The 22,395-nt window shown below is 40.6% G+C and overlaps 1 protein-coding gene across 3 annotated transcripts in view; it reads right to left on the bottom strand.

The window, feature by feature from the left end:
• The window catches only part of LOC139635356 (ankyrin repeat and BTB/POZ domain-containing protein 3-A), a 162,236-nt gene that overhangs the window by 16,257 nt on the left and 123,584 nt on the right, over positions 1–22,395 (bottom strand). For all 3 annotated transcript variants that reach the window (XM_071502572.1, XM_071502573.1, XM_071502574.1), the window contains exons 3-6: positions 12,133–12,367; positions 5,856–6,008; positions 4,120–4,285; positions 991–1,080 (exon numbers count right to left, since the gene is read on the bottom strand). In XM_071502572.1, coding sequence (XP_071358673.1) covers positions 991–1,080; positions 4,120–4,285; positions 5,856–6,008; positions 12,133–12,367 — 644 coding nt within the window. The remainder of the gene's footprint in view (positions 1–990; positions 1,081–4,119; positions 4,286–5,855; positions 6,009–12,132; positions 12,368–22,395) is intronic.

The raw sequence follows: 22,395 nt of genomic DNA, 5'->3' as shown, positions 1-22,395 counted from the left end.
GCTTTAAATTTTAAATTATAACATTAAGTGAGAGAGTAAGTAAGAACGATATTCTGTCTCTTCTAACTTCCTCTCTGAGCAATCATTTTACAGTAAATATAGCTGAAATCACAGCTCAGTCTTTGACTTTAATTTATGCGTTTGTTGATTTCGACGAATTTGTGGTTATAAAATCAGGATTTCACCACAGGTGGTCCAGACGTATTTTAGGTTTTCACCTAGTCTTATTTTGTTCAGTTTGGATGAACTGTCCCTTTGGCAATTCATCAACAAATAAACTCAGGTAGCACTTTGCTTTTGAGTCAACACACCTGCACTAAACACAAGCACTAAACCAATGGTGCAACCACAGGAGTCAACAGTGAGGTCACTGTGGGGGCGGAGAGTTCATGAAGCTTTTCTATTCTGGCATGTTCCTGTTGCCAACTGAGACTGAAGCAGCTACACACACACAGGACACACTGCAGACAAGAAGCAACATCGCTCCACTGTTTCTTTTCTTACTTCAACACAATAAATAAATGCAATGAAGTTCATGCTTCACGTACAGTCTGCGGGAGCAAGTTACACTAAGTGCACACACGCGTACAACAGTGATGCATTATTGATGTGGTATAAAGGAAACAGCTGCTGGATGTCTACAGCGTGAAATGTAATGAAGTAACTGCCCGCACTGAGGGAGTATCACCGGATTATTATTCTATATCAGCACACAGACAAAATTTCATTGTTACTGTGCAAACGATCCTTGTTTGTTGCTTATCAGTGCACTTCATGTAATGAGCTGCCAGGAGAACAGAGAGCATGCCGAGAGCAGGTGAGACAATGAAGACAGAAGAGGGGGAGGGGGGAGGGGGGAGCGACACAAAGCTGGTTCATCGTTTTCACTGGTACACAGAAACAAATGTAAATGAACATATTGGACAAATACAAAAATGTGGAACCAATGTGACTTTGCTGTGTTGGACAGAGTTGACAGGAAACACTGACCTCGCTGTTGATGTCGGCTCCGGCGTCAAGCAGCATCTGGACCATGGCCTCGTCGCCGCGGACACAGGCGTACATGAGAGGGGTCATTCCCTGCAGAAGGGAGGATGGAGGAGGGGTTACATTCCAAAAATGTCTCCTTTTACATTTGATATACAAAATGCAAAATAAGAAAGCAACCTCTGAAATACTGAAGAGCTCAAGTAAAAAATGATGTTAAAATTGCATGTGCACATTTAGCGGGTTTGAACTGGGGAAGTTTAAATCTCTTAATCTCCAGCCTGACGGGAGCGTTTCAGACTCACAGTGATGGGTGTGTTTTGTGCACTCAGCCTTGTGGAGGACCTGCTTGTCAGAGATAGTTAGACAGGTGTGTCTGCAGGACACCTATCACCCTGCCAGCCACCTTCACAATAAGGCTCAGGTTGAGTTTTGTCCCCGATGTTCGAGTTACCTTCACCAGCCAATATAGAGGCAATAGAGGAAGTGAGAACAGATTGGATAAAAGACCTTTACTGCTTTCTGTCAGTGTTTAGAATAGAATAGAATAAAATAGAATAGAATCTTTCTTTTATTATCTAATCAGTGTAAAATATTGCCAAATAGCTAACATTTTGCTAATGGCTAACGTTACTTTTTTTATAGGAAATCAGTTTTTCTTTGTTGCTCCAGAGCAAATTCCTGTGAAAGAATTCAGCCTAACAAACACGCATTGAAACTGTATTGCAAAGGCACATTCTTTGGTCATATCTGTTAACTATACTGTAAAAAATGTGAGGGTGGATTTCTGTGCTATCAGCAAAGCCCTGAAGAGACCATTAGCAGTTCTTTAAGGAGCTCACCAACAGCTGTGCTCATTACTTCAACAGGAAACCAATGACAATACATTTAGTCCCCTGGTCTCTCTTTATGTAATGTCCCTTAAATCACCATTCTGTCATAAGGAATCTCTGAAGTGCCATATGTGCAAGATATAAGTTTGCTAATCAGCTCCATTCTTCAAGACTGCACTTAAATATACTCAGTATTCCTACATGACATACAGCTCAGAGCCCAGTTCCTCCTCATCAATCAGAGGCATTTCCAGCAGTTGCTTACAAGTTCTAATTTTCCAGATATAATCATAACTGCTCCAAAATAACCAATGAGAGTGACAGCATAGGTGGGCTGTGAAACTCCTCACGTAACATCTTATATCTCTGCATGCCACCATATGCACCGAGCACTCTCTTGAGCCTGACATGCCCACACACATTATGCTCCGAGCCGCATGGTGAAGCTTCACTCAAGTGTTTTTGCTAAGAGAAAAATAACAAAAGGACTTTACTGTAAACCGTCGTCCCACTTATCAGACGTTCTAGACTAAAGCAGGGCACATTTTGAAGTGTTTTTGGACGAGCTTCCATAAAGAAGACTTCAATCATATGCCTGATCTGCGTCGTTATGTTCAACAGCAGCCTTTTACGACTGGCTCATAACACACCACAGCACTTTATGTTGAAGACTCACATCCCTTTGTGGTGATTCATCCTTAAACATTTCCTGGACACCGATCTATTTAATCAGCAGACAGCTACAGGGCGATAGATGATGGATCCCGATGATCATCACGATGAGTTCAAATGCCTCTCAGCCGTGATGACAGACAGCAGATTTCACTTTATTGCTCCAGTAACGCTGTCTGGTCCTTTGCACCATTTAGCGGCTTTTACAAGGAAGTAAAAGCCTGTATGTCACCATGACTTTATATTTATGTGAGGAGTGAGGAAGAAAAGTGTCAGTTAATACAATTTGTTATCGTGATAAGGACCTGCAAATACTGAAAGCTAACTCAGGTGTGTTTCAGTCAAATGATCTGATTGAATGTGCTATGAATCAGGGGTGAATCAGGGGCTTTGTATAAACAAAAACCCGACTTATCTTTTTTTTTTTTTTTTTTTTTAGAGGATCTGAGTGGGAACCTGCTGAAAGTTTCTTAATTGAACTTAACCAGGCACAGCTTTCTGACCATGGAAAATCAGAATGCACGATTAGCTTCCACTTAGCACAAGGAACAACCAATGTTTCCATTGACAAGGGAATTGTGAAATTCCCAAATGACATTAACACTTGGATGCAGTAAGGCTGAGATATCGACCCGACAGTCAAAGCAAACCCATCAAAGCGCAGGCCTGGAAAAGTGCTGCAGTATCAGGTACAAAGAGAACAAGACTTCATTCCTTCCTTCTTTATTTTTTGGATAAACAGTAGAGTTATAATGCAAAGCTACTGTCTCCGTCACATAGATACCTGTATTTGTATTTGTAATTTGATTTACAGCAGCTTTAGAACATATGCATATTTTATAATGTTGGAGATTCAATTTTAAATGTATAAAAACCACCTTTTCTGCCCATCAATCTACAATTAATAATCCATAGCGACAAAAACATGTTTTTTAGACATTTTTGCAAATGTATTAAAAATTAAAAAACTGAAATCTCTCATTTGGAAAATGATTCAGACCATTTACTGTTTGCTTTTATTTTTTGTTGTCTACAACTTGAACTTTGGGTAGAACAACTGTATGAACTGTATGTCAGCACAAAAGCCATGAAGCCATAAAGTCTTTAGACCTCTGTGATAAAATTGTGATGACCCATAGATCAGAGCAAAGGGGTTAAATCCATTTCTAAAGCTCTGAGTGTTTCCAGGAGCACAATGACCTCTATAATTGTGAAGTCTGGAACCATCAGGATTCATTCAGCCAAACTGAGTGACCAGGGAAGAAGGGCCCCACGTTGCCATAATGTTTTATTGAGTGTAGATTGATGTGCAAAATTGCAGCTTCATCCATTTACAATTAAATCTGCATATTAATCAATAATGAAAAAAATAATTTGCTGCAGCCCGATAATGAGCCAGGATCACCACCAGTGTGAAGTGTGGCTGCGGCTGCATCATAAGAATTTAGCACATTGCATTACTCATGGAGAGCAGTCTGTGCCCAGCGTGTGTGTGAATTAGGATGGGTTGCCAGGTAATACTTGTTAGAAATTCACAATTCACTGTGCATCACTCTCCACTATGCCTGTGTAGGTGTGTGATTTTAATGCAGTATATACTTGTAGGAGTGCATGTTAGGTGCCAGACCTGTTCGCTCATGCTGTTGATGCCATCGGGCCCCAGCAGGTTCACTGCCTGCTTGACCAGGTCCGTCCGTCCGCAGTTGAGCATCCTGAAGCCCAGATCCTGCAGGAACTTGGCCTCTGTGGAGGCTGCGTCCAGCTTTCTGGTGGCACAGAAACAATCCTCCGCTCTGCAGATGGAATAAACAGATCCATTACTGTGATTAAGTGGGAGCTTATCTCTGAAATGGATTTTGCGATCTGTGGGTATATATCTCCACTGCACACCGGAGGAAACAGAAAATGAATGCCACACTGCTTTTCACAACTTAAACTCTTGGTATCATAAAACGAATTGTAAGTTTATTTCAACAATTGAACTGTTTGCAGACAAAGTCAATTCACTGGTGTTTGCATTTGTCAACATATCATTTTTCTTTGCATGCTTCTGTTACTTTCCTCATTTCCTAAAGTAGCTTTTCTCCAGGTAAGGCTTCTGCTATGACTCATTATTACTCATTCATGCCTACTGGAAAAGCCTCTTAATCCACGCTGTGAACAGCTGTCACTGCTGCAGATTCAACGGGGTCACAGAGAAACCTCGTCATGATGTTTGTCCAATGTCTTGTTAGTTATGTGCTCAATGTTAATTTCTTTTTAATCTATTTTTGGCAGCGAGAGCGGAGAGAGACAGGGAGGCAGGGGAGAGGGAAGGGATAACATGTAGCAAAGAGCCTCGACTAGATTTGAACCGGGGCCATTGTGGCAAGGACTCAGCCTTAAAGGTCCCATATTGTACAAAGTGAGATGTCCATGTCTTCTTTGAAAATAAAGCAGGTCTATGTGCTTTATTAATACAGTGAAAGTATCAAAAAGCCTCAGTCCAATGAGGAATGCACACAGCCTATATTCAGAAACTGAGCCTTAAAATGAGCCATCAGGACTTCTGTAACTTTGTGATGTCACAGCTATACAGTCACTGCCCCCAGCCTGCCTATCTGGACCCACCATCCAGCCTTGCAGGATTTGGTTTCTTTGAGTGTGTACATGAAATCTGCTATGTTTTTATTTGATCACTCAGAAAACAGTCAGCCAATCAGAAGAGAGGCTCATATCCTCTCTTCTGATTGGCTCACTGACCTGTTGTTGCTAGAGCTCCAGAGAGAAGCCTGAGAGAGGAGATATAAAATTACACTGAGATGATTTTTGGTTCTTAAGACAACTAACCATTTCATTTTATGGATATCAACACTTCAAATGAAACACCAGAAAAGTAAAAAAAATAAAAATGGGACCTTTAATAAATGTTATGTGCTTAACCTGATGAGTTTCCTATGCAATTTTATTTGAACTCAATCTAATCTGCTCTCTTCTCTAAGCAGTGTGGACATCTTGCTTTTATAACATGCATGTTATGGTTATTTCTAGTCAAAACAAGGGCTAGATTTATTGGTGCACATCATAACTTACCTCAAGTGTTCATAGTTGGACCTTTTGTACGACCTCAGAGATTTCTGAGCTGAGATAATGGGCTCATGGACAAAGGTTTTATGGCAATACAACACTTCCAGAACCAACAAGACTCTGGCTGATGCTCACTTGGTATTTGTCTTGCAGCACAGGAGTCATAAATGGGTATAAACCCCATAGTTACAGTTCCGTGTCATTCACTGAGGTTCAACTACAGCAGTGAGGTTATTTCTATCTCCTGAGTGGCTGGCTCATTGCCCTACAACTACGTTATGAGAATCATTGTCTTACTTTATTTGTCGTGGTTCACAGTCCACACCGGGGAGCAGCAGCCTGGCGGCCTGCCTCACGTCATCACTGTCCACAGAGAAGCTTCGTCGATGCTCAGTGTGGGCGACCGCCACCCTGATCCACTCCATCAGCGGGGGCAGCACCAGGAACGGCCTGCAGAGTAAAAACAGATTTGTGTACTAATGTTTAATGTCAAATTAGGTGAAACATCAAGGTTTTTTCTCTGGTAAAAGAGGTTTCATAAGGCTTGGTTTGTTCTAATCACCTTTCAAACAAAATCACTTAATATGGTCCAACATCGATACACAAACTTTTTAATTAAAGATGCCCTCGCAGATAACTCAGAAGGCAGCTACACCACATCAGTATTCGTAATTTAGGACTCAGATGGGCCAGAACAGAAAGAGATCTAGATGCTGAAACCTCCCTAAATGCTGTTATTACCTCCTTTAATCAAAATCAGTAATGGGTCCTGCCTGGCTGACATGTTCATATTTCATCATTTCTTTCTAGGACTAGTGTGTGTGTGCTTTGCGTACCTATCCAACAGAGGACCTTCACATCATTACACACTCAACAACACTCCATTGAGCCAACAGGGGACATTTTGGAGGCCCACTGTTGGTCATGCCTTATAAACTGGTATAATTACACCTAAAAGCCTCTGATGAATTGATTTTAAATTTAGCCAAGAGGGAACCTGCAGGTGTTTGAGTGTTAAAGTTCAGCTGTTTTGTGGGCACAGTTCGGGCCGAGTTCGGGCCCCAGGCCAGCAGACATTTGACCCTTTAACAGCTTTATATTATTATATAACATAAAACAGACTTCAGACTTATCTAACAGCTATATATATCATATTATAACTTGCAGGCTAATTGCCTCCTGGCTCCAGCTCTGTAGTTTATGCGAAGTGGTATCAATCTTCACAACTAGCTCTCGGCAAGAAAGCGAATAAAAGTATTTCCCCAAATGTCCAATGATCCCTTTAACGTCCTTCCTTTAAGTTTAAGTTTTTGCATAGTTTTCCTTTATTATGATAATGACATTGAGGTAGAGACAAGAAAGTTAGGGGGAGGGAAAGGATGAGATGCAGGAAAGGACCTTGCCTGGATTCAAATGTGGTCCACTGGAGTAAGGACTAAGCCTTAATGGTACATGTTAAACCAGGTAAGACATTGAGGCGTCCCCATACCTAAGGGTTAAATGAAACTTCCATCCTCCCACGGCACATGATCCAGTTTACCATCATAACCGTGGCAGATTAGCACTTGAAGTCCAGTAAACTTTGAAGGAACGGGTTCTTGATTTCAGATAAGGGAGGAGAAAAGCAGCCTTTTCTTTTCTTCTCTGTAGCCATTGAGTTTGACAGCTACAGTGAGTATTGTCGTTGGCAGCTGCAGTTATAGCTTTAAACTAAAATTGGTTGAAAATGCTGTGTCCTTGACTCCTGAATGTTCCTCGGTGGGTTTTTCTTACCGCTGAGACTGAGGCTGAAGCTGCACGTACTGGGCAGAGAGTCAACATCCTCGTCCATGTAGATGACATGGAAATGAACAAAGAGCATTTTAGGATTGAGACTAAGTGATGTGCTTGTGAAACATAAAGCTACCTCGGGGAACTTTGACTGGGGTTGCTGGAGTATAAACTTTGTGCAGAGCTGCTAACATTACACTATACTCTCACAGCATCCATGACTGGTTTCCATTTAGTGGAGAAATACTGGGGATGTTCAGAAATCCAAGGACCAGCAGGACCTATTAGCTGACAAACAATGATTGGTCTGATCAGCAGCTGTTTATGTTTTTATGAGGGAACAAACCTGTGACTTCATTTTGAGGAAACACTGAGGCAGTTATATTAAATATTCCAAGACTGTGGGAACCAAAGCTGCAGCACCAGTTAATGCAGCACATCTACAAAACCCTCGCTACATTAGGCGCCCAGCAACTGCATAGCATCTGTACTTGATCAACCTGAACCACCCTGAAACCCTATTATGATTTGCTGCTTCAGCCCCACTGTGCAGTGCTGTGCAGTGGCTTATTCCATCCTCAGAGGATGGGATTACAAAGTCTCACATCGCACAGAAATCAGCTCCCCAAGCTCCACTGGGACAGACAGAGTTATAACTGCCAAAACCCTGGGAAAAAATATTAGTCAGGTATTTATTGTAACTATTCTATCTTGGAACGTTTCTGAGAAATCTCTCAGAGTGAAGTGCTGAGCAAGTTATTCACATCACAATATGGACAACTCACACTGAACCTTTAGAAAAAAACAAAACAGAAAGCCAGACAGAAATACTGGTAATAATACTCTTATTGTATTCAGCTGTCTCAAGTATAAAACCTGGCTGAAAACTGTCCTCAGTTAACACTTAGAACTCTGTTAGGTAAGATATTTACAGTTTCTGATTTTAGCTTAAGGCTGTAACGCAATCTGTGAAAAAACTGAAGGTGTCTGAAGACTTTCTGAATTACTTCAATACATTCAGCTCCTAAATGCAACAGCGCTGCCAATCTAATTATGTGAAACGCTAAAGGGATCTTTTTTTTGTGATGTTACTTTATGTTTAAAAGTGAAAATAACCATTGATCACACATTTATTTCCACATCTGGTGGTGTAACAGTTTCATTAAAAGCTGTCTTCTTCATTGTAAAACATCCTGACTCACTCACATTGTTTCCCTGAACTGGATGAAGTTCATGGCTGTAAACGATTTTCATCAGTCCATCCACTGGCAGCGTGCCCTCAGTAAATCCTGCTCATTCATAATAATTATCCTCTCAGGCTCACAGAAATGGCTCTTTCTCTACTCTACATTAGTGAACTAATGACAAACAGAGCAACCTTGGGATACGTCCAACGTGAGCTTTTTGCAGCGTCTATCCCTTAAAGCAGGTCATTGGCAGAGAGGACTCCTTTCACAAGGTTCTCATCAGGCAGATATGAAGCTTGAAACTGTGAATATACCCTTTTTATGAACTCAGTGATTCAGCACACTCTTAGCAACATATGTACTTATTCTTCAGGAAACATGAATAATGGCAGCATTAGGAGTAATTCTGACTCAGCTGATCCTGGTTTAGATGATAATAAAACAGACTGTGTTCCTTTGAAACCATGGAGCAGTCTCAGATGTACATTAGAAAACTTTAAAACATTAAATTAAATGGGCTAATTCCATGTTATAGTCAGATAATTATATTACAAATCCATCAGTAAAGGCTCCCTGTAGAGCTGTTTCTCCCTCATGGCCCGCAGGCAAAGATAATTTCTCCAAAAAGGATTTCAAACAGAAGTCAAGTCAATTTTATTTACACAGTATAGCACCAAATTACAACAAAGGTTATCTCAGGGCACTTTTCATATAGAGCCGGTCTAGACTGTACTCTTAACAATATTACACTTGGTGACAGTGGCAAGCAAATGTAATGAGAATAAACCTCAAGAAAAACCAGGCTGTGGATGGGCAGGGAGAGAGGGGGAGAGACGGGAGGGGGAGGAGGGAGCAGGAGCAGAACCACGTACCCAACTGAGAGAGACCATTAGGGACTGTTATGTTTACTGTGTATGCAGCTGCCTGGTCCTTCTGTAAATCTGCTGCAAGCGCATGTTTAATCAGGGCAGCAGCTTTTAGACGTCGATGTGCTGTGTTTGACAAGTCTACATTTTGTGTGCATCAGTTCCTCCAGAGCTATCTTTGTCTTTACACCTACAGTCTGCCAGGAATTTGAACTCTGGCAAAAAAAAAAGAAGAGGAAGGTCTTTGCTGCTGTTTAACAGTTGGCTGACTAATGTGACGATACAGACCTCCTCCCTTTTCTAAGAGCCTTAACTGTCTGCGTCCTGAAAGTATATTTACGGTCGAGGTTTGAAAAGAGGGAGGCCTGGTCCTGAAAGAAAACACTGAGGGTAATGTTGTCAATCGATACAGAGAGAAGGCCTGCACCCACAGCTTTCAGTGTAGAAACTACTCCTTTTGAGTAAAACTCTGGACCAAATTACTCACTACAATAGACTTTAGGAGTCATAAAGCAGTGAAAAAGTCATTTTGGCAATTTACTTCCCTTCAACAAATTTTCACCCAGCAGAGGTTCACCTGAAGCTTCACAAACAACAACCAAAAGATTATTTTACCTCATTTACTCATAGTAGATCTCCCTCTTATCCCACTGCGTTATTCAGGCCCTTTCTACTCGTCTTCAACCTTTCAGCTGAATGCTAAATAGAGAATTTTCTCTGCGGGGGCCCGAGAGCCTGCTGACATGTCACTCTGCCTGACATTCCTCTCACTCCCCAGGGTGGTCAGGATGGAGTTTTATCTCTTTGGAGCGGAGGAAAGATGTTGGAATATATGTCCATCCGTCCATCCGAGTGAAGTCTCCCTGGTTCCCGTCAATCTGCTAAATGCCTGGGGAGGTGTCAGCGATGACCAGCCCACGCAGCATCTTACCAGATCGCTTGTGGGGCGAAGAAAAACTTGTGCAAGAAAAGTAGGAATGTCTGTACAAACCTTTAACAACACTTACAAATACTCTGGCTGCAGTGTGCCACTAACTGACGGCTGCAGTATGAAGGGATGTATGTGTCTGCATATTAAGATGGAGAGTGTTTGGAAATGGTGCCGGCTCGACGTAGTGCTTTTACTGTGTGTGGAGAGTGCCAGAAATGTGGGCAGTGGACATTTTGGGAGATTGGATTTTAACTTACACTAACATTTCTCAGAGACAGAAATCATCTTACTTGTTGATTTACAGCTTGGTAAGTGGAGGCAGAGGGCTGCATATCATGGTGTGCAAACTAGCTAATTGACTAAAGTGAATGGCGAAGAAGGCTCTTTTTTTTCTCGCTCTTTTGCTTTGTACTAGTTCAGGGACAAACTCCAACGTCTGAAATTCAAGACTGAATTACATAATCAGAGGCAACCAAAACAAAAAAAATGCATCTTTTTTGCCTGGTTTTATTATTTACAACCATATATACAGTATAATTTATATTATATCATGTTACTGCGTCTCATTATTCAGATTATTTTACCAGTCCCTGATAAATAAAGGTGAATAATGAAAGCCAGAGTGATCACAGGTTATTCACAGTGTAAAAATGGAGGAAAAACAGAAGTAGTTACCATTAACCCTGTACACCTCTCAAATTTATACCTCAGAGACTGTTTGAAAACAACTTTCTGATGATAAACTGCAACACATCAGTAGTGTTGGTCTGTTCAAGGTCGTACCAGCTCACACAGGAGCCTCCCTTCACGGTCACGTCCTTCAGAGGATCCAACTGAAGTTTCTCTCCACTGTCTGAGATTGAACTGGACCATAAAGATTATTTCTACATCACTGTGGCTCTGTGAGAAGAAGTGACGCAAACTGGTACAATTCACCAGATTCAACTTATCTCTTCTCCGTCACTGTGCTGTGCTGCGAAATGTTTCCGTTGTCTGCTCTTAATGATGACAAACGCACATTTTGGGAGACTACAGAGCAGTTATGCAGAGAGACATCCTGATAGGAGAAAACATTTAAAATGATAATATGTAACTAATCTTAAAATGACCAGACCTACGTTATATATATATTTTGTTGAGTTGTTTACTTACATTATCCCAAATGTTTTGAGCAATTCTCAAACTTCTCAAGAAGTTTTTAATCATGGTTAAGTTTCATTTTGTCGTCTGTCAATGACGTCATATCCTCTATGTTCATGCCAGAAGCTCAAAATTGCTTTTAATCCAGTTTTAAGCCACATTTTTAAGATCCACTTTTTATATCTTGGTCATTTTCAACTGTTTATTTTCACCAGATGAAGGATTTTAGTCATCAGATGTCTGAGTCTTAAGTTATCAGAGGAAACAGGCAGGCAAACGTTAGACAGTTCAGCCTCTAGCCACTCTGTGACGTCCACCAAACTGTGTTGGTGAATCACTGAATTTCAAAGAGAAACTGCTTTATTCAGTGTTTTTACTGGTTTTAAACACCGGGTCTGTTTGTTATGCAGAGGAGCAGACCTCTGTGGATAATTCAGCTCCAGGTGAAAACCTCCTGATCGACTGACACTGACGGAAGCTTCAAACTGGGAGAAGCTTACGGCAATGGTGGTGAACAACTCCCATGATCCCATGCTCTTTCACAACATCACCAAACATTGTCTTGTGTTATTGTTTTGATTGAGAGACCCCCAGCAGCAGAAGTGACGTACTGAACTGTGTGTTTAAGTACGACTGAAGGGAACAATAATCCTTGTTTACGGGGTTACTGTGGGACTCACCTCTCGGTCTGTAAGGTGACTTTGGAGGGTTCAACGTTTGGGTTCTCCCATTCCATCTGTGGGCAGTGCATGAAGTAACACAGGGTGTAGAGGGCCTCGGGCTCCCAGTGCACCGTGGTGGTGGTGGTGGTGGTGGCGGTGGTGGTGTTGGTCTTCTGGTGGACTGGAGTCCCGTTGCTGGGGTTTTTGATGTGCAGCGGCTGCAGGTGGTGCATGGCCCGGGACACCAAATCACCTGGAGGATATTTTTATATATGAGAACAGCACATGATGTGCTACACATACACACTGACACACACAGAAATTCATGACATATGAAATAATGACATTGTTCACCACACTGAGTGAAGAGTCTTCATAACAAAGTCCTACGCATTACTCTGAGAGCTCACATCCATTTCCTACACCACTCCTTCGACACGAGTACTCACAGCAATTCTGATGATATAGAGACGCACTCCCTCATTCACACACCCTCTGATTCATCGTACGTTTAGACATACACATATGCCCACACAGTCCTCGCTGAGTGGGAAATTGCTGCCTTGAAATTAAATCATATAGTAGAAGTGTGAGCTCTTATTCTGTCGTCATGTTTATCTGTAGCTCGTTTTTCTCTCAGTTTGTCTCCACCATTTTCTTACATGACCACCTACTGAGTCGCAGGGAAACTACAATATCTGTGTCAGCGAGTGTGAGTGTGTGTGTGTGTGTGTTAAATGTCAAATGAATGTGAAAAGCATTTTGAAATCTTGTGAGCTTCCTGCCATGAGAAATGTGACTGTAGGAGAATCAGTTTGTGGAGTCAAAAAATCTTTTTACACAGAACTGGTTTTTGGTTGTGTACGGGTCAGATTTAGGTTGTGGTAATAACAACACACACACACACACACACACACACACACACACACACACACACACACACACACACACACACACACACACACACACACTGAATAGTTTTCTGTGAAAACTACACAAGCCAGAGAGATTAAGTAAACCTTTTTTCTCAGCAACATCTTCTTTTTCTAAATGTGGTTCACGTCTTTCAGTATGATTCTGTTTTAAGCTGCGTCTGTGCACAGCAGGAACAGAGGAAAAATGAAAGTCTGAAGAAATTTTTACAATTCTAATAGACTTGATCTCCGGAGGAGGTATGAATTTCAAAGTCTGACGTTCAACACTTCTCTACCACACAGGCAGATTTTCAGAGCAGACATTCAGAAAGTCATGATTTTGATTTTGGCTTTTGGCAGCTTCACAGCAGTGTATCGGTCAGGTCATTAGTGATGCGTTTAAGAATAACGATGTTGCTCCGAGAGGGAAAATACTGTAGCGTGAGCCGGCAGGGATGATTTCTCTGAAAAATTAATACCCCTATTGATCTAATTATTTACATGGTTTATTGAAACGCTGGGGGTTTGTCGAGGAACATGGACACAGAGTCTGACGCTTGGGAAATGGACAACACCACTTCCTGTGTGTGTGTGTGAAAGCATGAAGCTGTGAACTGCAGTGCAACAGTAAACACATCGCAACACACACACACACACACACACACACACACACACACACACACACACACACACACACACACACACACACACAGATTCTCTTCCTGATCTTGTTTGATTGTTTGTTCCTAAAATACCCAGTGTGAGGAAAGTTGGCCTGTCTCGAACCTCATTCCTCAGACAGAACGACACGGTGAGTCTCAGCCCAGGGTCGTCCATCTGTCAGACTAAAGACCCCTGACAGAGTTCACAGGCAGTCAGACGTAAACAGAGCGCGCTGCTCACAGCACAGTCTCCACGCCGGCTCCAGGGAACCCCATAGACACTTACTGATAAAGAATTAAATACATCAACACATAATTGAAAACAAAGCAAATCACACCGTGTTTCCATGACTGTGTTGAAGTGATTGAAGACACACGGCGGGACAAGGCTCCCTCTGTGCTGCTGTGGCTTATCAAACAAACATGGTTAAATATCAGTGCAAGGAGAAGGAGAAATCATGACTGGACCTGCACTGCAAATAAACCACAGTCTGTGTTCCAGTTATAATTCATCAGATTCATTAACACTGAGGAACCACAGCTGGATTTATGCTGAACACAAAGGGTTAACTGGAGTCCAGCTATTAAATATCTACAATGTAGATCTGATTATAGTTCAGTGTTGGATTTCACCTGCTGATAGCACAAGAAACAAGTACAGCAGATGAGGGTTTGTTGTGCTTTAATTATATTCAACACTCTGATTGTGTTTACATCCTCTCATTTACTTTGTGATATAGAGAGACCCAGAGTTTGCTTTGTCTTCTTACTGAAGAGGAGACTAATGCCATTCACTCCCTGTGTTTACCCTCTTTCATTTACTGTCATCAAGTGCAGTCAGCAGAAGAATGGCTTTGCTAAATGTGTGGTACTGAAGAGGAAAACACAACTGTTTTCACCACCGACAATCTCCACCAGCATCAGAGACTTGTAGGAGAAAACATACGCAGCCTGAGCACTGTCACCACGAAGACTACACGTGCATACACAACTATGAATCCAGCCTGTCACCAGTTTGTTTAAGGTTAGTGAAACGTAGAGCGACAAAGTCTACAGAGGATGGATCAACAAAACATCAGACTTTAACCAGGAGCTTCCTGTTTCCTACTGATCGTCATTGCTGGTTTCTTCGAACTGTGTCGTTTCTACACCTAACCAGACCCAATCATCTCTGTTAATTTGTAAAGGTTTTGGAAGCTGCCGGCAACTGGTGTTCCACTAATAAAAGCAGCAGACCAGAGAACTCTTGTTTGTGTCATTCTGGAGGGCAGATTGGAGGATTTATACACTGTGCTTCTCTCTTCAAACTGCAAGAAAACACTTACTTATTAAAATTAATTAACAAGTTGATTATTTATAAATAATGTAAGTCATTTAGCAAACAGAAATGTCACACATTGCCTTGATCCAACCTCTCAAATGTGAGGATTTATTGATGTTCTCTGGTTAATACAATTGTAAATGAAATACTGGAGGGTTTGAACTGCTGACCAGACAACAAGCAGATGAAGACACAACATTGGGCTCTAGGACTAATTCACTAATTCACTAATTTCTAGCTTCAAACCAATATAGAAATGATTAAATACAGTAATCATTACTTGCCGCTCTACAGGAACTACTGGTATAGATATCACTGGAGGACTAGACTGTGCTACACTCTGCAGCTTGCACACTCTGTTTGCTATGCATGTCTGGTGCTCACTAGCATTTAGCTTGAAACCTCAAGCAGGCAGAATAAACTGAGCATAGAAAACCTTTCCACTCCAGATACTCAGGAAGTCCCTGTACTACTCAGTGTGTGCTTATGCAGTGTGCTACTGGCCTGAATATTAAGAGGAAAAGTAAGACATTAATAAAGATTAAGGAGACAAAACAAAAAAAAGGACTGAAATATGCATTTATATTAAACACCCTTCTCAGTGGGAGAAAAAACATGCAACAGATAAAAGAGACGACAGAGAACTCAAAGAACTGACAACGCTCCCCTGGGGTTTGCAGAGCTTGCTGAGCAGAAACAAACTTCTTTAATGGCATGACGTCCATAAATAATGGACCACATCTAGTTTTTTACCACAACAGACTTTGGATGCAGCCACCAAGCAAATGGTTACACCACAGCTGTCCCTCTGAGCTAAAGGCAGCGCTGGGGCTGATAATCAAGCCTCCTTTGCCTTCATTAATTGTTCTTGTGACTTTGGTTTTGTCAGCAGGACAGCATTTGCTCCCGTCTCCTTTGCTGTAATTATCTAAGCAACAGTCCTATGGGGTTCATGCTTCATCTCATTTGAATTAATCATAGGGGACAGCTTCGTGTCTTCCTTTCTCCAAGCCAAGTCCTTCCCACTTGGAAGGACTCATGACAGAGCAAAACTTTGTTCCCTATTCCCAGAGAAAAATGATGAAACAGCATAGAGCACAAATTCTGAGCTATAATTAAATGTCACCGTTTTAAATTCTACAGCGGCTACAAAACCTGTTCTTACCTTGTCTTCATCTCCTTGTACATTACAGCCAATGCATAAGAAATAATGTAAGCTTTAGGTTGCATGGTTTTACATACTAAATTATTATCACCTATTAAGTAAAGGGGGGGGGGCACCGAAGTTATTACAATTCATCCTTAAGTCGGTGTGAATGTCTGTAGCAAATTTCACTGTAATCTACCTAATAGTTGTTGAGGTTCTTCACTCACAACCACAAACATCAACCTCATTGTGGCACAGGTACAGTGTGGGGAGAACCATGGATGTCACTACTAAATACTGTGCAGATTCATGCTGAGGATGTTCCACAGGATAAGGGAGAAGTTTGACCTGTTGGTGGCGCTGGATGAGAGGTCAACGATCACCAAAGTCAGGCCATAAATGCTGGTGAAAGTTTGGATGGCAATCCTCCAACAGTTGTTAAGATACTTCAGTCTGGGCTGCAATGCTGCTACTGCATTATGAAATATCTTTCAGCAATGACACAACCAATAATTACCGGTCTTTGTTTACTGACACTTTACAATCAGTGCATTAGAACTACAGCAAGTCTTGGGTTTGATGATTTCCTGTCAGTAATAATTTCCACAAATCATTAAAGATAGTGTGACACCATTAAAACAGAATGTCAAACGCACCAGGCAATGCAGCAAGGCTTCATTAAAAACTAAAGTCAGCCTCCTGGCACTGAAGTATACAGACTAACAAAGTCTAGCTGCTTCACCTGAAGTGCACTGTTCAGATGTTAACACCTCAACAGCTGAAGCTATTTAAAATCAACTTTAATGGTTGTTTTCTCGACTTGGTGACAGCATATAAAGCCAGATTAAGGTTTCTCTAAGTTTTTATACCATACATTTTTGATCTATAAATGTCTTCTCTTCAACAGCTGCAATGAAGCCCAATGCAATTATGTTGTGACAATGAGAAGCCACTTTGACTGTGAAGTAACTTTGTCTTGCAACACAGTATATAAGCACACCCTCAAACAGATTATTAAAACTAATTATATGTTTTATAAAGTAATTAAATGTGTAAATGTGGCTGCAGTGTTAAAGAGGCAAATTAACAACATGAACTGATTTCAATTCAGCAATTTTATTTTCTCGTAATATATTTTATATCTGTGGACTTTTCATGTTCTGACTGGTCTCTATAAATAACTAAATTAATATTTTCTCCATTTTAATGGGAATATGTGTGAACTAAGACTCTACTGGCACGAACATCAGTGGTAGTGTTTTAATAGGTCCTGTCTAGTTGCATGGGGAAATTATGCATATTCATTTTACAAAGTCTGAGTTCTTCCCAAGTCTTCAATACCCAGGAGTCATGTACTGTGTCATTAGGAAATTATGCACTCCTCCATCAGTCTACAGCACACACTCTTCTCAGTGTATGTGTGGGATGGAGGTTGTGTCAAGGTTACTTACCGTTAAGATTGTCATTTGTGCTGAATTAATTTTACTACTCTGTTGGTATAAAATTATTTACCAGTTTTGTCAACACTGTGTGAATCTGCCCACGTCAGATTCTATAAATTTCTTATTTTTGCACTTTTGCAAAGATTTTTTTTTTCCTTGAGTTGGTGCAGAATCACAGTGGAAATTATTAATTGGAGTCCTGATAGGATTCAGGGTGCAAGTTCAGGACACTCATCTTCTGCAGCAGCTCAGCGTGGAGGCTCCTCTGAGAGGCGAAGGTCACAGTCCATCAAAAGACCAAAATGTTTTAATGAAAATAAAATGGGATACATGAATTTAGTATCATTTAAATTTAGTTCTTCCATCCTGAAAACAGCTGCCTGCTGCAGTCGAACTAAACATCATGAGAATGAATCAAAAACAGTAACGTTTCGGGCCGAAGAATGAAAACAAAATGCTTAAAGACACTAAAATGCTTCGTGGAAACTGCAGAGTCAGGTGATAGTTATGTTTGGATTCAGTTTCACATTACAGACAATTATATAATCCATTGTTATCATACATTTATTGATTATTATGATTACTTTAATAAGGACACAAACCCTCTGTGACTGAGATATTTATTTCTTTGTACAAAAAAACCCCAAAAAACGATCAGTTTTAAAGTTAAAGTAAGTTTTAAGTTGTTAAATTGGGCCTATTTTTGAAAGATTTAAATAAAAAGAAAAATTCAAAAAAACATCAGATGATCAGCAAACAAGTCTGAAATCCAGACAGACAAAGTGAGGGAAACCAGCTTCTTATCAAATGTGACCTGAGATAATCACAGTGAGACAACTTTTGTGTGGAGGACTGGAGATGGAAGATTCCTCAGCTGTCCTCTGACACACTGTCATGGCCTATCGCTTCCTGGGGGCCGAACTGAGGACATTTAATCATCACTTGGTAATATGACCGACTCACGGCTCTGCCTTTGGGGCACATTAGCAATTCCATGGTAACTATTAATCACAGTCAATTACAGAACATGTCATCATCAACACAGAACTAGTAGACACTTTTACCAGCACTGCTCAAGTGGAAATGAATCACCAGCCGACACATTTCATATTGGGAATGTGAGGGAAGGTCAGTGATAACCGTCTGTGTGTGAACAGACAGGGATCTGGTGACAGATACAGAACAGTAGCTACTTTTTAAACATATGAATCCTCTCAGCCTGGTGGTTTAATAATCCAGAATCACACTTTTATAGTAACCTTGCTAGGATGCAATAAGCGGCTGAGTGACCATCTGGAGTACCAGGAGTTCATCTGCTGGGCTCGTCAACCCGTGAGCCAAACAGGAACGAAACAAAGACTATAAATATATCTGAATGTGTTTTATTTTCGTGTCTTTTCTGGAAGGAAACAGGCTCCAGAGGGAAGAGAGGGAGGGTTGGTCGAGAGGGAACTACTCATCCTTTCTTGTCTCTTTATTCACTGAATTTGTTATAATGTAACTCGGTGTTTGTGTTCTGAATAAAGAGCAACATGGAAAAAGTAGCAGGGCACCAACTGCAAAAGGTGGGCAGAAAAAAGGCAGAACAAATAAAGTGCTACACAATGATTCATTCATTTTGAAGCACCAGACATCAGTGCAGCACTAGATGTTCCAGCTATTCATCTGCTCAACATCTCAGACAATACTCACATGAAAGGCCAAGGCACTAAGTATAAAAATAGAAGTGATAAGATATCATAAAGGAGATTTTTTTCAACCATTACCTTTAAATCCTACTGTGTGGCAGTCAACACACCAGTAACTCATAATGTTAAAGTTTCATTAATCAATATATGTATATTAACTAAATCAGAAGGGGTCACTGTGGCTACATAGAGTTAGCATGAACAGAGCCTCTCCTTTATCTCATTGTTTGACCCAAAATCAATTTATACAACTGTAAATGTTTTTTAAAGCTGCTCCAATCCATAATTTTATATCAACAATGAGTGAACATAGTGGAGCATTTAGCAGCTGAAGAGCCAGATACTTTTAACAAAGTGTGTAGAGACCAAAATAGAGCTGAAAGGAGAGTGAATATTTCACTTAGGATAAAATTAAAGATTAAAAAGATTTAAAGATTTATATATCAGATACTAATATTTGTCAATGTGTGCAGTGAAATGCAGGGGTGGCATACCCTGAAGAGGATGTGCTAAAAGGTTACTGTGCAATAATTATTAAAAAAAAAAAGAAAAAGAAAAGAAAAGAAAAAGTTAGAATTGAGTCTGCTTCTGTGGCTGCATCTCAGCCTGTTTGACAACGTCTTGAATTCTTCCACATCTCCAACATCAAGTCCTGAGCTCGGATGGATCCATCAGCCTGTGGTGTGTGGTGCAAAAATAACGGTGATATTGTTGTTGACCAGTGTTGGTGAAGCTTGTTACCACTTCCACAGACTCACTGTGTCACTCACAGGTAACAGGGCGTTAGTCTGTCAGCTTGTTTTGGAGTTCCTCTTCCCCCCTAGTGGCCATAATCAATCAGTGCAGCTTTAACTTATTCTTATGCAGATACTGTAACTTCAGTAAATAACTAATTAAAGGTAATGTACAGTGTCTATCCAGCCTCTGCATCACAAACCACTGTATATCTGGAGGCAGGGACTTAAAAAGAAAGACTTGAAGGCAACTGCAGCATGATACCATCTGTTTTACCCCAGGATCCAGTGACGATGGGGCCCAGAATAATTCATTGAAATATTTGGTTTTTAATTATAAATGATCTAAACGGATTACATGTATTATAAGTTTAGAGTTTAGATCTGGAGAGCGAGATCTAGCTATCTTATTTTTCTGGTATCTATTATTGAATACAGTATCAGGGCAATCAGGGGTCAAATGTCCAGGCTCGTTTCTTTTCTTACTCCCACTCGTCTGAATGACAAATAAGGATCCAATGATGCAAGAGGCTGCAAAATATTATGAAATGTATGTTTAGGAAAGTTAAGTGCTTGTTTCTGCACTGTTCATGCATCTTAGCTGATGCTACTGGGGCTGCAGAGACAATCATAGTTACTTCTTTTTGGCCATTAACATGTCCCGCAGCTGTCCATTGCAGGACTGATGACTACGGTGAAACAACAGCAGACAAGCCCAGTGCACTGAAAAAAGCTGTGATGGCTCATTTGTAAAAGTCCCATGAATCCCTAGAATACGTCTGTTCATTAACAATGATTAGGAAACTAGGCAAAATAAAACAAGGTCTGTCCTGATAATGATGTCTCTCAGTCTAAAGAGGTTTCTGAACCGTAGCTTCATTTTCTCTCATCATTTTATTTTAGTTTTCCCAGATATTTCAGTCTGTGGTGGAAATGGAGCAGGAGATTACACACACTATCTCTCCCGTTCTATTGTCATCATCTTTCCTGCAACTCTCAGGAGGGGACTTCTAAATGGATGCCACTTTATTCAGTCTAATGGCTCTTTTAGGGACTTTAATGGCTCTTCTGTGAAGATCTGCAGAAGCACTACTGCAGACTGCTGCAGTGTATAATAAATAACTTTACTATGTGTGGTCTTGATTATCCACTGTGTCACAAGTACTTAAGTAGTACTGCACCATTCATATTTCAGTTAAGACCTTATTTTTCCTCCCGTCTTTTGATATTCTTCACAGATACACTAAGGCTGGAAAAGACTAGTTCATCTAATTACTAAATCAAATCTAAAGTACATTTTGTCAAGACAACTCTGTGTAGCTGTTTGCAGTGAATGACAGTAACAACTCAGACACTGCAGAGAAAAGTGCGTAGGCACAGAAAAAAATCAACAATAACAACTGTGATGATGCAACTTTACAGAGGAATACAGACAGTTAAGACAGAGTTTACAGCCATGCTAGTAGCTCTGTGAGGCTGCATCCCACTAAATGAGCTAAATGCTTGTTAGCAATAACAATGCTGATGCACGCTAATATTTGATAAGTGGCACAAAACACAAACTACAGCTGGAACTTATGGGAATTGGTCATAAACTAATATCTGGATATCAATATCCTTCAATAAAAAATGCAGATGTAAATCTCATGGAGGAGCTGTATTTCAGTTTGGACCGAAATGGTGGACCCACTAACAGACAGATATTACTATCCCTGAGGCCATGTCACCACAGTTCTTTAATGTTTATGGATGAAAACAACAATACAAGCTAAAGAAATTGCACTGTCAAGCATAAAGACAGATGAGAAGTAGTTCTCTGGCAGGAAAGTTATATTTATAAATTCAAGCTTCAAGTGTTTTCCAGGCACATTTACTATTTTAACCACTTGAAAATCTACCTAGCTACAGACAATTCCTTCATTCACTCTTGTCCTTGATCATATTGTCTGTTTTTTTTCTGAATTAGAAAAAAATTGGCACAATAATCATGGCAGGTCAAAATTTCCTGATAAAAACGTCTTTTGTATCCACAAGATTTTGAAAAAAAAAAAAAAAAGCACCAGAAAGACTCAAGGTCAAGCCAACAAAATCATACCTGAACTCTACTGACCATATGTTTTCATTCAAGCAGCTCACTTACTCAAAACCTCCACTGATCTCAATTAAAGCCTTAATGTAACCTTGTGATAATGCTCCAGTTCATTAAGGCTTGACTGAATAAAAAGCCCTCTTACAGTAAATGAATCATGACTCAATGATAAACTGACTGCCTGGGGATTTGAAGAACGGTACAGTTCTTGATGAGAGAGGTTCAGTCACAATTCCAACAGCTTTCAGGCCCCTCTGTGAAGTCCCCTTTCATCAAAGCGCTGC

This window comes from Trachinotus anak, unplaced genomic scaffold, assembly GCF_046630095.1.
Source record: "Trachinotus anak isolate AG129_WGS33_773 ecotype Australia unplaced genomic scaffold, CSIRO_AGI_Tana_v1 ptg000018l, whole genome shotgun sequence".
Lineage (NCBI taxonomy): Eukaryota > Metazoa > Chordata > Actinopteri > Carangiformes > Carangidae > Trachinotus > Trachinotus anak.
This window is presented reverse-complemented; position numbering and strand designations above follow the sequence as displayed.